Source organism: Grus americana, chromosome 9, assembly GCF_028858705.1.
Source record: "Grus americana isolate bGruAme1 chromosome 9, bGruAme1.mat, whole genome shotgun sequence".
Classification (NCBI taxonomy): Eukaryota; Metazoa; Chordata; class Aves; order Gruiformes; family Gruidae; genus Grus; species Grus americana.
The window spans coordinates 11439674-11457518 of NC_072860.1; the positions used below are offsets into that span (position 1 = coordinate 11439674).

The window sequence follows — 17845 nt, forward strand, 5'->3', positions numbered from 1 at the left end:
GATAATTTTCTTTTTTTTTTCTGATACTAGAGTCTATGCAAGACATCTAAGAACTACTAATAATACAGTAGAAACTGAAGATCACATTTCTTAAGGATCATATGTTGTGTGTTTTCCAGTTGTAGCTTTGCAGTTAGTAAGTTTGTCATTTTACTAAAAGATGGGACAAATGTTTAAAAGTTTCCTCCACCATCATTGCATCTCTAGAGTTGTATACTGTGTAATATATCAACTATCACATTTAATCTTCAAATACCTATATTTTCTTAGCACTGCAGGGACACATTTTTTCAAAATGACATGCAATTATAACTGCAAATAACAAAAAATATATTAAAGGTACTGCTTTAATCTTTTGCTTTACCTAGATTTACTTGATGTTTGAAGATATGATGTCATACAAATGACTGAAAGAATCAATATTATCCCATTTCAAAGAAATACCCAATGCAACATGTTGGTCAACAACTTAAGCCCATTACTTCTTATAAGTATCAGAAATCTTTTGCGTTTAATTTTACTAGCATATTAACTCAGGGCAGAGATCATATCTTCAGTCCTCTCATGTAGGCATCCATGAAATCATGCACAAATGACAATCAAACAATGATAACACTTAGAAGTTCTTTTCTGTGCATTTTCATTTAAACAGAATATTCTCACCTCTATTTCATCCCATTTCAGATCTACAACTTTCTGTCCCGCTTTTGGCTGCCATGTAGGTAACACCACAGTTGCTCTTGAACGAGGAAGAACAATGTCAGGTTCCAAGGTGGATGAGACCGGTCTGCTCTGTCTTGCTGACGTCAACTCTGTCCGTTCAGAGACTAGAAGGCTGTGAATTGAGCGTTCACAGTTTGTTCCCTCATAGCCTTCACTACAGAGGCACAGGTAGCCATCACCACGAGTGCTGCAGTTACCATGGTGACAGGGGTTGCTGGCACAAGGATCTGAAACAAACTGGGAAAAACATATCATATAGGTCCGTTACTGCATGTAAAAGCTTTATTTCTGAGTTTTAAAAAGACCATAAAACAGGATCCTTTTCCCTCCTGTATTTATCTTCTAAACATATTTATGAACCAAGCTCACCTCTGATGTGTCTTCAAGGAAATAAATTCACAGGATTAAAGAAGAATACAAATTAATCTATATTAACCACTTATCTCAGACCATTTGCTGTTGACACATTCAAGCAAAGTGATAAACGCAAAGTAGGAACATGTTCATAATCAGGATTTTTATTTTTTTTTTTAAAAAAAGGTCTCTAAAGAGTAACCTATCCAGGGAAAACAACAAAGATCTAGAAATTTAATGCAGTAACAGAAATAGGAATGGGGCACAGAACTCTCACAGATCACCAGGTCATGAAGCAAGTGTGTGTTGTCAGAGTTAACCACATCACGATCCTATTCATGGACATAATTTCAAAGACATGCAGCTCTCCTATTGTTGGATAAGCTCTTTACTCATTCTTTCACAATGAATCCAAATTCACATTAACCCATTTTGATTAATAAATCAGCATTTATTCCATGCTGAGGAAATTTAATTGTTCTCATCACTCCTAAAACGTTATTATTGGCAAACCTAGTAACTAGAAAATATAACTTTTTCAAACAATCACAAAGACCCCTTTTTCCCATCAGCCAATATACCCATTCACTTTACAAGCAAAATGATAAAAAGTGCTCTGTGGTACATGTTATTTGCTGCAAACTGTTTGGAGCTTGTTTGATTGGAAATAGATGTGCTTCACAGTGAATCACCACTAACATTCCACACACAGAACAATTAAGACTGGTATAGATAAAGAATAAAGAGAGATGTAGATGTAGAACTTCAGCCATGCACTTTCTCAGAATTTAGTTTTATGAAGTACTTCACAGGTTTCTAACATATCACTCCCTTTTTTTAGTTACTATTAACTCTAAAGCTCGTTTTTCTTTCAGTAAGCCTATCAAAACAAATCAATGTCCTTTGTGCACATAAGTTTTCTGTTAAACTAAAGAAGGTTCATTTTTGTTAGCAGTTTAAAAGAAAAAAGGAATCAAATTGATTAATCTGTGTTAGTTGTGACATTTCTGTGGTTCCTCTGTGGCAGCAATGGTTAGCAAGGGCTCTCAGAAACATCTTGACACAGTGAACAGCATGGCAACATCAGAATTAAAAGGTAGCAAAATTTCAAGACTTCTACAAACCTTCCACAAATTTTTGAAGCTCACTGAAAAAAGTAAACAACATCCTTGGTCTCTTAACTGAGAGCTGAACATAACTATATTGTGAGTACACAATTAAAAGGGCCCTTTTTTTAGCCATTTTTTGTGAAGTTCACAGTATTTTAAAATACTGTTGCACAGAGAAAAGGGGCAAGCAAGTAATATGTATGCATATAGCCCATCATTAAATAAGAACACAATATAATCACAACTAAAATATTCCAGATTTTTCTAGGTGTAAAATTTCAATAATCTTGATTAAGAAAGTATATTCTGTACATAGGTGTCTTGTTTTCACCCTCATTTCTACATTTAATAGTCTGTTTACATAACACACTTGGTGACTAAATAGGCACAGTCAGCAGCTACAGCTGACAAAGCTGAGCTAAAAATCATAAAATGTACTTGCATTCAATTACTATTCTATATGCCTGGACAGTTGTAATCTTTAGAGTGTTTTTCCAATAGAAGCCTAAGATAGATGAATACCAAGATGCCCTTTATATCACAGTTAATTTTCCAAAGGCAGACTGAATAGCACAAACGTGATCCAAACACTAGGCTTGTTTAAGAATCACATTCACAAACATGGATTGTTTGCCAGCCAGTCCAGTTGTTTCCTAAGGTTTCAGTTTAAGATAAAATACTGCAAGATGTAAATCCGCAGGATCTTTCTGCTGGTACTCTTTGTGGTGACATCAATTTGTCATTTAATGCTCATTCAGCATCTCTTCAGAGTGGTTTTACTTGTTCTACCTGGAGACAGTCAGAAAGGATCCTCCAGAGAGCTTCAAAAAATAGAATGGTAAGCCTAAAGAGAAAGCTATAGATAAGCTCCTAAACACTACGCAAAACCTGTCTTCCACCTGCAACTCTCCTCTTAGATGTGTTAGTACAAAACTAACTTTTGACTCAGTTTTTGTTGCTGTTGCCTACAATCACAGGCAACATTATACCAGCTTGCAGTTTCAGTAACATATGGAAAAATCTGAATAAATACAGTCCTTGAATTAGGAATTCAGTGGCTTGTTGTCAACTTGTTAACAAAGCCAAGCTGCCACAATAATGGCATTTCTACGTGTGTCCAGTAGCACTCTCAACCTCCAAAACAGTCTTCAGATATTGAGTCCAACAGAGTCCAAAATTTTCCAACTCTTCAATGGCTCCCTGAGATAATTTTTTCAGTTACAGGATAAAAGATTGTGGTTTTCAAATATGTAAAGTGACTTTAGCTGGTTGGGATTTAGACAGCTAGTTTCTTCATGTGTTCTGGTAAAGATATATCTTAGGTGAAGTTAAATCAGCAAAAGAAAGTGGCTTTGCACCTACATTGCTGAAGAAATTCCCTAACAGAAAAACAAAAAAACCTGTTCTCCAGTAAGAGATCATGGGAAGATCCACTGCATATCGCCAGCAGAGAAAAGGGATCAGACACACCAATTTCAAGCTATGCACAGTACATTAAAAATTATCAACTTCTGAATACTTTAGAAAGAAAATAATTAAAACCTACAGTCTAAGATATTATCAGTTTAATACAGTAAGTAGAAAAAAAGGTTGTTCTTATAAACACATCTGAAATATCATACTATCTTTGCATATGCATCAATTTATAAAAAAGAGATGATTTAAATCTTTTACATAGCTATGGCAATAAAGATTATCTAGAAATGCAATCACTTTGAAACAATGGTTTAATTATGTTCAAACTGTTATTTAAACTCAGCCTCATTCAATTCTTCACACAGTGAAGTTTTAAATCCCTTTCTATCACACATTAAATATTACTGCAAACTAGGAAACAAAAGATAAGAAACCAGGATGAGTTGAAATAGAAAGAAAACCCAGATGTTCCAAAAAGCATGCACAGAAAAAGCATTGAGATGAGTATATTGAACAAATGCATTTTCTTCTATTTTGGGAAAAGACTGTCTTGTGACCTAGTGGGACTCAGTTAACATATGTGGGTTCAATTTCTGGCTCTCCCAGAGACATCCTGTGTGACCTGAGAACAGTCAGACTCTATCTCAGCCTCTTTCCTAACTGTAATGGAGAGTACATTTCCTTTCTCACACTGCTTGTGTTGTCTGGTTAGAAAGCAATTATTTTCAGGATGGGGAGCACAGAGCCAGATGTAAATATGAACTCTCAAGCAGCAGTGAAATACAAATAAATATAATAAAGAAATAAATCTCTGAACAGCAAGGCTAAATCTGTAACCTGTGGCTATTCAGGTTTGTCTCTTTCTTATTTCTTTCTCTCTCTTTTATTTCTTTATGTGGCTATTCAGGTATTTCCTGAACACCACTTCGCTCAGAAGAACAGAAGCGTTCAGAGAAATATCCAGCAAAGATTCTTCAAAGTTAAGAAAAATTTCTAAATTATATTACATTAACTCATAAAAGATGGCAAAATCATATTGATATTGCATGTTTAGACACTATACTTCATCAAAACAAGATCTGCTTGCAAACAGGTAAGTTGAAGAATACATTAATTTTCCAGCTGTGACCAAACATAACAGAAATTTAAAAAGTGGCTAATACACTGTGATTATGTGAGTTAGGATGAACGAGATTTTTTTGTCTAGTGAGAATGTAAAAATTAACCAGTATCAGCATCGTGGTGCACGTAGGTATCTCCACCTTATCTGGCTGTTACTGAAAAGCTGCCTGCAATTACTTCTGCATACATGTTAAAGGATGCTCTTGGCAAGTGATTCTTCTACCGCATGTGGAGAACTAGTACTGCGTCCTAGCAAAACATCCTCGCAGGGTGCAGTGACAACCTGCACGTTGATCAGATATCACCCAATCCATACAGGAATCAGAATGTCACAATTTGTCAGAAGAAAAAAAGTGTGCCAGTGTAGTGCTATTTCATACTAACAAGTAGCCACATGCTATGAACCACTTCAAGTTTGAGCCTTGGGTATGAGGGACTTTAAAGAATGGCCAGGCCACAAAGTAACTCCCAGAAACCAGAGCACTCGAGGCTTGCTTTCCCATCCCTCAAAACAAGGTAAGAGGAACAAAACATTGATGTATTACATAAAACATTAATATGGCAGCTACATCAGTTTCAGTTATTAGAAACTAACTACAAGCTGCAACACAGAATTGGAATGAATCAAGATTTAGAAGGCTAATGCCAAGAATTGTATCATACTGAAACTACAATGTAAGCAACTTCTTTCTAGAAGCAAACATTTACTGTTTTCCTTTAGCAATTCCACTCAATGCTCCAACCCATCAGAAAAGACATTGATAAATCTAATAAAGAAATGCAACCTTTATCAGATAGTTCAGAACATGATTCTCTGAAACACCGTTAACCATAAGCATTTTGGATTGCTTCCAAGCTGCCATTCTCATTCTATGAGTTTTGAATATTCAGAGTAATGAAACTGCCAGTGAATGTAATAAATGGATATAAAATATTTTCTTTACTTCAGTGAAGCAGCAAAAAAATGCCTAAAGAAATTGTCTGTTTAATTGAGAACCAAAGCATGGCTGCCCAAATCTATTTGAAAAACCAGCAAACATAACAAGGCAAATTTTAAACAGCATGACAGGTTTTAAAAACAGAGCTCCAGCAAATGGCTAAGTTACCCTTGCATAATAAGTTACCATACATCAACTGCTTTGCTGTACCTATCTCCAGGCACATTCTTACCTTGAGGCATACTGAAATAACTACAAAATAAATTGAGATCACTTTCCCTCTCTCTCAAAGGAAAATATCTGCTTCACACTAACCACAGAGTACTGCTAGATGTGAGCATGTACATAAATAATTACTGAGAAGCACCTTATAGTTTTTATCAGCTTCTCTCATCAGATTATTTTTAATAACTTTTTTGTATATTTTCCTTTATCCTGTTGGGAAAAGCCATTCAAATTGTTTGCTATTTGTCTAGATGGTGTGGATTTAATGTTACATTTCAAGTAGACAAGCTAAGCCAGCTTACTGTGGTTTTCAGTAAGACACCCATACTTAGCAAAGATGCTTTTTAAAAACAAAATTATGCCAGAATATCCATCCTGAAGATAGGTCAACCACTTATCTGAAAGGATCTAAAAAGTACCAACAGATCTGTGAAGATTAGCATTAAGGTTTTTTACCTCAGCGCCATCTCATCTCTCGGTAAGGGTTGGCAACCTAAGTATAATTGTTAAACGGGACCCCAGTGGCACTCTCATTCCTAGTGGTAAAACTAGGGGGTAGTTCAGAATACAAAGCATTAACTTTGTTACAGTAACACAGAACATTTGTTTGTTTATATCTTATGCCATTATTTCATTATGAAAACATCACACAGTGAAAGAATTATCAGTAGTGTGTTTATTCTTAATATTGTTTTCTCTTTTTAGAAGTACTTTTTCTTCAGCAACAGTAGGGTGCACAAAATATTTTTAGAATAGGAAATTAAAACATGTAATGATATGAAAATTCATAACATTATTTCTAGAATGAACTTTCTGCTAGTTTCAGATACATTAGTCACTTGTGAGAAGCTGAAATTAAGTAAATATACTCCCTCATATTATTCTAGAAGTCATTAATTGATCTAAAAAATTATATGTAATACTCTATAAAAAACAAACAAGCAACTGTTCCAACTTACATGCAAAAGATTTTAAAACTGGTTTAAAACAAAAAATTAATTAATTTAATGAATTTAAGTTTGACGTTAAGCATATGGGTCACAGTCTAATCCAAGGCTAACAATATTACTTCAAAATCTTAAAGTTCTGCCATGAATACTCTGAGTTATGATGAGATCAGGACTAGCCCAGGGAGGAATACAGTTCAAATAGCTTTATGAAACAAAAAATCCCAAACAATATGCTAATGAGATTATAAAAACTGACTAAAGAACTTACTTATCCTATTGAACATAGGATCTTGAATTCCTACATTTTTAGCTGTTTTAAAACCAGCAGCGCACCATAGCCTCTATTCAGGTACGCCAAGTTTTACACCATCTATGCATCTGTCCACCCTTACATATTTTGACCCCAGTGAACAAACCAGATTTGTTAATTTTCTAGAATTGTCAAAAATAATTAAATTTCTATTATTTCCATTGCATGAACAAGCAACCAGATAGAGGATCAAGCCTGTGTAAGTGCTCTAACTGGCAAAAAGACCACAGCACAAGCTCACACTTTATTATACAGCAAGCTAGCTACAAGACAGAGCACCCTTACAAAGTTCAACAACAGTAGCAGCAACAGCATTCTCATTTCCTTTGGCATCAACATCAATCAACCTCAAGACACAAATCCATATAAGCCAAGACTTCATTAGTTCAAGTACTCATGGCATTTCTTGATTTGTCTGAAGCTTCAGACATTTTCTAGAGGAGATACAGCAAAACAGGCACACAGTTCTTGTGAGAACAAGAGAAGGACTGAATAACAGTGAGATATGCAGTAAAACTTATATAGTTGAACCATCAACACCACCACATGAAATCCTGAAAAATTCAATACCTGTGACAACTGGTTACTCTTACAGCTTCTTGCCCACAAGAGGCTGTGAAAACAGGAAAACATAATAATCACATCTCCTAGATACCTTACATACGTGTTATTATCAGCAGTCCACTGGTGCCACATTTTCCAAATCAGGTATGAGAACACAATTAAAATTTGTAGAATAAATAAAACAGAATTTCAGTAAACCAGAAAATGCTTGTGCACCTGGTCAAATAGATGAGCATTATATAGGTCCTCCAGCCCTGTCAAACAACCAGCATTACAAGCGACATTACTGCACTCCGTGAGGTACTACTTACACCACAGTAAATCACAGGTATGTGGTCTCCTGATCTTTTTTTCCTTACTTGTCATATTTAAACATCCTGCCAGATCAAAAGTTAAAATATTGTCTAGTTGGAAAAATACTGAAAGATAGATGAAAAAATTCTCTCAATATACATTCTCTGTATTGCTGTGTTGGATTAAGTTACTACCCATGATCACTATTTTAAAAACTCTTTCCTCTGTATATTAATATAAGTTTGATTTTAATCATTTGGGCTCAGGATTAGAATGCCAAGACCCAGCTACATTTTTAAGATAGTTATTGGGGGTTACACATCACTTAATATAATCAACACACTGAGCAGAACTGACATCTAAATAGAATCAGTGAGAAGGGATGCCAGTGTGAAGTAGCTGCCTTCAGTTCTGTGGTTGTTACAGCAGCCAAGGACTCATAGCCTTCCTTCTTGGATGAGGAACCTAAACAGTTTTCTGGTCACAAGTGATTTTTTTTCTTTTAAGACAGGGTCATAGGCAGTATAGAAAAGTCAGCATCGTTATGTCATAACAAAGCACTTGCCTGCACGCAACGAGCAATGTCAAAGGAGTTTCAAATCAACATCTAGTTCCTAATCCCTGAAGAACTTATCATTTTACTGCAAGAAGTAATTGGATTAAATATTTGAACAATGTTGGGAACAGAGATAAAAGCCCAAAATTTCTCAGCTCCTCCTTGCTTAAACACCATCACTCACTCATGTTGACACTCATTCTCATCATCACACTGCCCCTGTGATTCCTGCTCTGTGAAAACAGTTTAAACCACAACGTTTTATCTCACATTTTATGACAGGCTAAGAGTGAACTCAGTTACTTCATGGCAGCTAACACACAGCAACTTGTTAAGGTATGACAACAGCAGCATATGCCTGAACATTGAGAATAAGCCAATCTTCAGATGCATAAAATAGGTCTTTATATTCAGTGGTGAGAGGCAGTCCTCCTTTTAACCTCACCTGAAATAGCTGTTTTGCCCAGCCAGTAGAAAAACCTTTTTGGGTATATTTTTTTAAAGCCAAATTTATCTTGCAGTCCAAAAGACCTTCTAAAATTTATATTAAAACTGGATGATCATTTTTCCCATGTCATACACAGTAACAATTGTTCAGGGTTTTGTCTTTCTAGCCTATGCTAATACAATTTTTCTAATGTCAGGTTTTGATTATTTTCTAGTAATTTCAGTTTGTTGATCACTCTCATGACTTCTAGTTATATACACAGACTTTTCATTTCTTTAGTGCAGAGGCTTGTGCCTTCCTGCTAGGACAATTCAAACAGGAAACCACCTCTAAAATCTCCAGGGAAACAGAAATGTGGTGTTTAGCCCACCTCGCTGGGATGGTGGTATGCAATCTCAGGTCTGCTGCAGCACTTTACAGGGAGCCTGTCATTACAAATAAGAGAATTGCTCCTCTGTGTGTTTACTATTTTTCTCCTCTCTGTCACGTCAGAGATAACAAGCAGAAAGCTGTTTGTTGTAAGATCTTACTGATGTCTCCAGGATGCCATGTATACTCATTGCTCAACATCATGAAAGATACACATAGAAATGTTAAAACAAATAGAGTTTCAGTAAACAAGTGCCCAGCAATAAACTCATCATCCATCATTTGAAATCTGCCCTAGAGATCATAGCTGTTACCAAATGAATTACAGTATTAACGGACAGTTCCTGAAAGAAATGACAGGATTGTGCCCCCTCTAGATGAAAAGGCAAAAATGAAGGGGTCCTGTCCCTTTAGGGCATAAATTATTATAGCTGATTTTTTGCTTAAGTCTCTCTTGCAGTTGGTCTAAACACTGGAATCTACAAAATCAGATACAATACTTTACAGCCCATTTTTCTAGCACTGTAGAAAGCCGGGCTGTGACCTAACTAAGCTATCCTATGAATTTTGTTCATGAGGTCATATATCAAATAGCCTTATATCTGTCATCAAACTACACTGTATATACACTGTCATTTTGGTGAACAAGAAAAGTCCTAGATACACCTTTGTTATCATTCACTACCCCTTTTTGAGGTGGGGAGACAGTACCAGAGATGTGGGTATACCTTAGATTTATATACTGCTATAGTGATATTACCTGCTTTTTTTCTCTGATCCTTTCATCATAGTAATCAAAATATTAAAACCAAGTCTTACAATGATCCTCATTCGTTTTGCCACTAGATATCATTTCCTATCTGTATCACACCTAACTCTCTTTCTACTCACTCTATTCAAGGACATTGCCTTTACCTGTTTAGTCCCAGACCCTCCGAGGTTCTGTACGTCACCATTCTCTTGCACACAGGTATGCTACATGATGGCGATTACCCACATGAATCAGGAGGGTAAAGATTTGCAGAACTGATCACAGTCATGCTGGGAAGCTTTGTGTTGAATACAAAGATAATAGCAGCAGAACTCTATTTCCTGTAGATAGCTCTAGCAGCCTTTTATTAATTAGAGTCCTGTATGCATGCTTGCATTTTTAATAGTTTTCTGTGAGTTTTGTTGGGTTTGGTTCTGGGTTTTTTAAAAAAAAAAAAATTAATTCTCATAACAAAACATTCATTTTTGGTGGCAAACATCAGGGCTTTTGAAAGGTACTCTCCCATACTGATTTATGATATAATGGGTAGCAAGACACACAAGAGTGTCTGATAGCAGTCCAGAGGGAGTGAGAAGTGTTTATGGATATTCTTTTCCTCCAGATCATCAGGTTTTTTAGGGGCTGAAGCACTTACCTCCTCCTGAAACAGCCACAACAATTCAAGGGAATATTTCCTGCTACTATAAAAGAATTCTAGGTTATTTCTGGGGTTATCATCCAGCATATTGCCTCCAAGTCACATCCATTAGTGAGGCACTTGCATACTGTCGCTCATAATGCTTAGCTCTGATCTGTTAGTCACGACATTAAAAATGCTACTTTTCCTATTGTAACTGTATAGAAAAATGATTATTTAGGAAATGTTTGAACAGGCAGCCAAACACTGAGTCTACAAATAGCAAAACAGTATAATACAATTTGCGCAATAGTATATCTCTGGGGATCCATCCAACTTGACATAAAATTCAATTTCTGTGTGCACATATTTACATCACGGGATGAGATAGCATCTTTTGATAAATGTCAAATTTTTTTTTTAAACTATTGAAAACTACACATACACATCTTGCATCAGTATTTTGTCCTTGACCTTCAGCAAATACATTTATACTAAAACAAACTTTAAAAAAGAAATAGGAAAAATAGGAAAAGAAATGTAACAATTTTAAACCTCTGCTATGGGCATGCCTTGCAGGAATCTTCTGGTGATGGACAAAAAAATGGCTCATTAAATCCCTGCTGTGCCATATCCTACATATCTTATTGTGTCAGGTTACATATTTTAAGACACTACACAACAGCCATTCCCTCTGAGGATAGAGAGTACAATGGAGTAGGATAAGATTCTTAATGCTGTATTTGCAAAACGGTAAAACACAACATAACCTCATCGTGGTATAAATTTTGTCATTGGTCCCTGTTCACTCACTGTTAGGTGGTTCAAAAATTGTTTTAATTAAGTAGTTAAAAGGATAATAAAAATATGGACAAGAAAAAGAGAAGTCATGAAAATAATTTTCTCTTCATTTGTCTTGCTTCTGGTTTGCTTCCTTATGCCCAGAAAACTTTCCAGATTTACAGTATTCCTTCAAGACTCCACTGAAAGTCAAAAAAATTTGAAAACCATGATGTGATTAACCAATAACCTTGGCAAACCCCTTCCCATTAATATACTTGCTTTTTGCCTTACAGAAATTATTTTTGAATTAAATACAAAATTAAAATATTTTTCTGAGAAATAAGATAATTTTTACTCTAAATAAAAAGTTCTTTTGTCAAGTAATTTCTTATTTAATGTAGAAGGGGGGACAACAATAGGATAGGAAATAATTACTGGGGGAGAGAGTCTAGAGCAAGAACAAAAGAAGCTAAGAGAAGTTAACCAGGTGAGACAAAAACATATTTTGACAATGCAAGAAAAAGAAGTATTAATTAATCAAAACATCTAGTAACAGAATCAATCTGATTTTCTAATATTAAAGATGATGAATCATGGGCTCAGGATTCTTTTCTCTACTGCAGCAAGATACTGAGTTATAAAGAAAATACAGGGAGAGATATGACTAGTGCTACAGTTTTTAGCCCAAAGAAATAGATTTGTATTGCAAGGACAGAACAATACAAGTATTTTACATAAGAATATGCAAACATTTAAAAAATGAGTCAGCAGTAAATACTTGCTAGACTTGGCACTGTAACCTGAAATCTCTGCCTACAGATGTGTTCTTGAGGCATTCAGCTGCAAAATACTCATAGAATATCAATTGTTCATATTAAAACAAAAAGCAAAGTAGCACAAATACTACTTTCTGTAACATTAGTCTAAAGAGACAAAGTGTAAAAATAGTTAAATCCTAAACCATTAAAGCCAAAAAATGTTATTTATGTGCATATACCATATAAGCTTTCCATTATTACTTTTACTTACAAGATAAATATGTAGGAGGAATACAAAAATTCATCTATTTCAGGGCACACAGCAGACAGAATTTTTAGAACTGTTGAGGCCTATAGTTTGGAACAGAAACAATCTGATAATGATTTAGTCCCATCTCTCCTGTTCTAGAGAAATCAGGCTGTTGCTCACCTTCTGAAAAGCTTTCTTGTGAAACTCTCCAGCTTACCACTACTGCTTCTTGTTCAAGTTTTCTGTAAGTCCTCTATCAATGTTAAAACACATTTTCAGCACCATCATGGGACATCTGCTCCAATCACATCCTTGAAGACTACAGATTTTTAGACCCTCCTATTTTTATCTTTTTTTATCAAGTTGATGATCTAACATACATTGGAACTGAGCCACTAATGAGCAATGGGCATTTATGTATATTTGCATTCTTGAGTAAAGGGGTGTCAGTTGCAAAATCAAAATAAGACTCAGAATTAGAGAATACATATATATTTATATGACACCATCATCCAAATGCCCATGCACTTATTGGAGAAGAAAATCTCTCACATGTTCTCAAAGACTATCTTACTGTGGACTTCTTAGCTCATCATTTACCTCTGACAATGAAATGACAATTAAGTCAACGCTCAGACACTGAGATTTCATACATGCACCTGTTTTATTAGGTGAAAATGAAAGAAGAGAAATACAGTTGGTGGAAAAACAGATGTCAACTAAATCCCTTTTCCATTGTGCAGGCTACACTAGGATACTTGGGTTACAAGCCACTCCTGAAGCTTTCTTTACTATATTTTGTCTTGTAAAATCCACTCTTCTCTCCAAAAATGGTTGAAGAAAAAGCATCCCACCTTTACAACTTCACAGTCTGCTTTGGTAGTTTACGAAATCCATACAAATTGCTCTCCCTGCTCAAATGATCTTCTGCTTAATTACGACCTCATCTGGAACAATCAATATCTCTTGGCAGTAGCCAATTCATTATCCTAACATTCTTGCCTTTGATTAGGAGAAAATTCAGTCAATTTTTGTTAATTGTTCCTCACATGCATCATCTATCAATGCCTCCTGGAATTCCAGTACCAAATACAGGTTAATAAATAAATAAATAAACCGCAGACACACCACCAACCAGAAGCAAAATACTATTTATGATCTTAGAATCAAAAAAAGACTACCACAACCAGACACATACTAAATCTTCAAGGTCTTCATCCTTAAAAGAAATAGGTCTGCATTTGAGAAATGGTACTGAAATGATGTTTAAAGCCTCAAGTGTGGAGAGATACAGGAGTACATAAAAAGTTACTTTTATTCATATGGTCTTCTCTGCCAAATCAATGACCTTCTGTGCCAGCAACAACAAAAAAGAATAAATGAAACATTAAATTCCCATTTAAATCAGATAAACCATTTTGCTCATTACTGCTTTCAGCAAGATTGAATTCTACTTCACTATCTGCTTTTGCCTTATGAAACAGAACAAAGGGACCGATCACTGGAAAGTCTAACACAACGCATGCAGTAAAATGTACTGTTTCAAATCAAAGTGTCAACACCTGCATAAATAATTAGCCACAACAAATGTATTTAAAACACAGCTATATAAAAATATAATAATTTTACCCAAAGCTATCATTTCTCCAAAAGCTTCACTTTAATTATTTTATTTTCAAAAAACAGCTTACCAGGAATGAACTAGTGCCCAAGACACTGGAATTGAGTGACTAGGTAGAGTCAGGTTAAATGTCAGTTCAGTTCTGGCCAGTCACACTAGTCCTCAATGGATTCAGAGAGTAAAGAGAAGCCTGCAAGCTGTGAGTCAGAGAAATTTTAAGGGATCTTTGTCTTCCTGGGCTTGTAGACCAGTATTGAATTTGGAAAAAGTGAGAGACTGAAAGGTAAGAAAAAAGCAGGCATCTCTTGCACAAGCTTTGTCACATCATTCTGCCAATATATTTCCAGCTTGATTTGTCACATTTCTGTTACTTTTCTATTAGCCTTTACTGGAACAGACTGCATATTTTATGAAGACATTCAGGAATAATTTCTTGCATACAAAAATGCCAAGTAAGGACAAAATAATTAGCAGTTCCATTTTAATTTATGATCTCAAAGAGGATTTGAATCTTGGTAAAGCATTGGATCCTTCTCCTGAAAACATAAAAAGGAAAGGAACAGCCTTTAGACTGCTTGAATTATGACTTCCTCACATTGCAATTTGTAAAAAAAAAAAAAAAACCCGAAACAGTTACAAATTTCCTGACTCCACAGAAACAAATCATGCAAAATAATTATTTTAGTCTTATGCAGAATATCGTCAATGTTATTTATGTCTGAAATGCAAGAAAAAAAAAGTTGGCTATCTTAACTGAACAACTAACCACAGAAACCTCCTCCCTCATAAGCTAGTAGAATTACATCAAGTAGTGCTGTAGGTGTGCCTATAGCTCCTTGCTGTGGCATCTACCACATAAAAAATAAAGCCATATTTCACCACAAATGTGTATAGAGATCTGCCAGGTAAATATTTGGAAACCAGAAGGCCAGTATTACAAGCAGATTGCATGGCACTATCCCATCCTAAATTTCATTAGGATACATTCCTTCTGTCCACACTTTGATTGCAATGTCAGAAAAATAAAAGCAAAGCAAAGCAAAGCAGTTTTTTGACGACAAACCATCTGGTAAAATGCCTAAAATAATTACTGTGTTTCCTTTAGAATAACTTTCCATATGTTGGTGACTACCCATATTTTCTTGTCCCATGACATGATCAGCTTGGAACTAAAAATGCATTTTAGAGTGCTGAAATTAGAATTATATTCACAACTTAGGATCTACCCTACTGCAACTATACTTGTTGGTTTATTTCATGCAGAAAATTCTGCCTGCTGATTTATTATTGCTCTTCATCCCCAATTCTTATTAGATTTCAAATTGCAATGACCTTGCAAAACAAAGTGCTGACTATCATACTGGGGTTAGATTTGTTCTGTTTTTCTCTTTATTTTTCCCTTTCTTTTTTCTTTTTTTTTTTAATAAAAACCACCACATCTGTTCCACCTATTTAACCTGCTCTGCTTATTATAGAAATATTTCCCAAAATAAATTATCTTTTTATCTCTATCCCAGTAGACACATTCTGTATTTTCAACAGTCTTCCTATGGCCAAGCTATATTACCCCAGATCAGCAAATCCAGTGCACTGAACACTTTTTTACACTAATCTTATAACCCCCTGTTCTGCGCAAAGATGACTGCAACCTTTACTTCTTGTAATTTTTATTTATCATAAAGAGCTCTTGCCAAGTTGCGATGGAGGAAAAAATGCATATTACTATATATTACATGTAAATGAACTATATGATTTATCCTTTCAATGATTACTATTAGGTGCACTTGTTAGCTTAGGAATATAAACTCTGCTGTCTTGTCACATCAGTAAGTATCTTATTACTTGCTGTGTTAATTAATAGCTTATTCTGGCTTGGGGCTTGATTGTTTTTTTATAGTTCTTAACTAGCAACTTCAGTTTTCTTTCAATATAAAAGTACTTGATACTAGTTGGGATGGGGTTTGTAAATAAAACTAATACATTTTGCTAGGTGGATTGATATGGTTGGAAAATCCAGACAAGCTAAAAAGTCTAGTGCAAGTTATGTTCTAAATCTCTTTTTTAATTCAGATAATGCTAAGTTATAATTTAATCCAAACCTGACCTGGCCTTTTAGTGCTACCACCAATACTTATTTTACTAATGATCTGTTGAATTATATTTGGATCCTCTATTAAGTGGATCATCATTTTTTTGGAATTTCTCAAAGATCAAAGAAAACTACAAATGAATGATACTAATCCGCTTGCTACGCAAAAAAAACCCCACCAACCTTGTTTCTCCAGAGATACTTCATACACTGCAGGATATCCTTGGCTGCTAAATACTACATTTTTCAGTCAACCAGAAGAACCTTTCCAATATGCAGGCTTTTGCATAGTGATTATTTCTGCAAAAATGTTAAATATTCACTAACATTTGTTTTCACCTGGATTACATGAAAAATCCTGCATGTACAGTGAACCTTTGCATTTTAAAGGACTTGTATCCCTTTGATGAAAGTGCTTCAATCTATGTCCCTCACAAAATATCATCAATCTAGAAATGGAAGGCCACAGACTATAATGTCTTAAATTGCAATTGAGGCTTTGCTAATCAAACTTCTGGAATAAAAGTTTTACTCAATAAAACGATACAGTTTCTTGATTTTCACATTTTCCTTCCAATTGCTTCCTGTTATCTGATTTCTGTTCTTGGGTCCTTGTGGTGACCTATATAAAATGATGAACTCTCATTATCAGAATTCTGCAGCACCCAGCGCTGGCTGTAATTGATGAACTGAAGCCACAGCTGTAGCATGAGCCTGTAGTTTTAAAGCCAAGCAGGAAAGAATTCCTTTGAAATAAGAAATGGGCTGTCCTCACCAGGGCTTTGAGAACAAGGGTTGGTAAAAATGTGAAGTTCTACTATACAGAAATAAGGAGGATTTAGGAATTTAAAAAAAAAATCATCTCAATTTGATACTTTTATCCTCCCAACCTCTTTTGCCCATATAAATGTGGAAAAATCACTTAATTCCAGGCAGTCATTCAGGAGCATCAAAAAAAAATAAAAAAGTAACTTCTGTTGACATTGTCTATGAATACAGGAGGGTAAACTTCATATACCATATAAAAAAATTAATGAGTAAGTCTAGTCATGGAAAATCCATGGAATTCCTAGAACTCTAGAAAGGACATAGACAGACATCATCAAAAATAAAAAAAGCTAACTAATGATCTTAGATTACTACTCCACATATCCTTTAACAAGATGTTATATCCTAGTGGCCCAACACTGATCAGCAGAACAAGGAAAGCACAATACAAAATATCTTCAGTCTGAGAGCATAGAAAATTTCAGTAAGACTGAAAACTGAGCATTACTTTCATCTTATTAACTGAATGAAAAGTGGGGGACAATAGTTCAGTCACCGTCATTCTCTTGAAATCTGGAGTCCCCTTGGGACCTGCGTGGTGCATAAACTACTTTCTTGGATGTATCTAACATATTTGATCTTCAAGTGTTTATGATATCACAGCCACCCAGTCTTGGCACCTATATTTTCTCTCCATCCTGACAGAACTTCAACAGGAAGAGCTCTATAATAGACTACCCCAAAGATAATTTTCATCCATGTGTAATTCAGTGAAGGAAACTTAGGAACATCTGATGAAAACTCTCCAAA

At 35.2% G+C, this 17845-nt stretch overlaps 1 protein-coding gene across 1 annotated transcript in view; it reads right to left on the minus strand.

The window, feature by feature from the left end:
• The window catches only part of DNER (delta/notch like EGF repeat containing), a 129840-nt gene that overhangs the window by 80894 nt on the left and 31101 nt on the right, over window positions 1-17845 (minus strand). The window contains exon 2 of the mRNA XM_054835461.1: window positions 664-960. Within this exon, the coding sequence (XP_054691436.1) occupies window positions 664-960 (297 nt within the window). The remainder of the gene's footprint in view (window positions 1-663; window positions 961-17845) is intronic.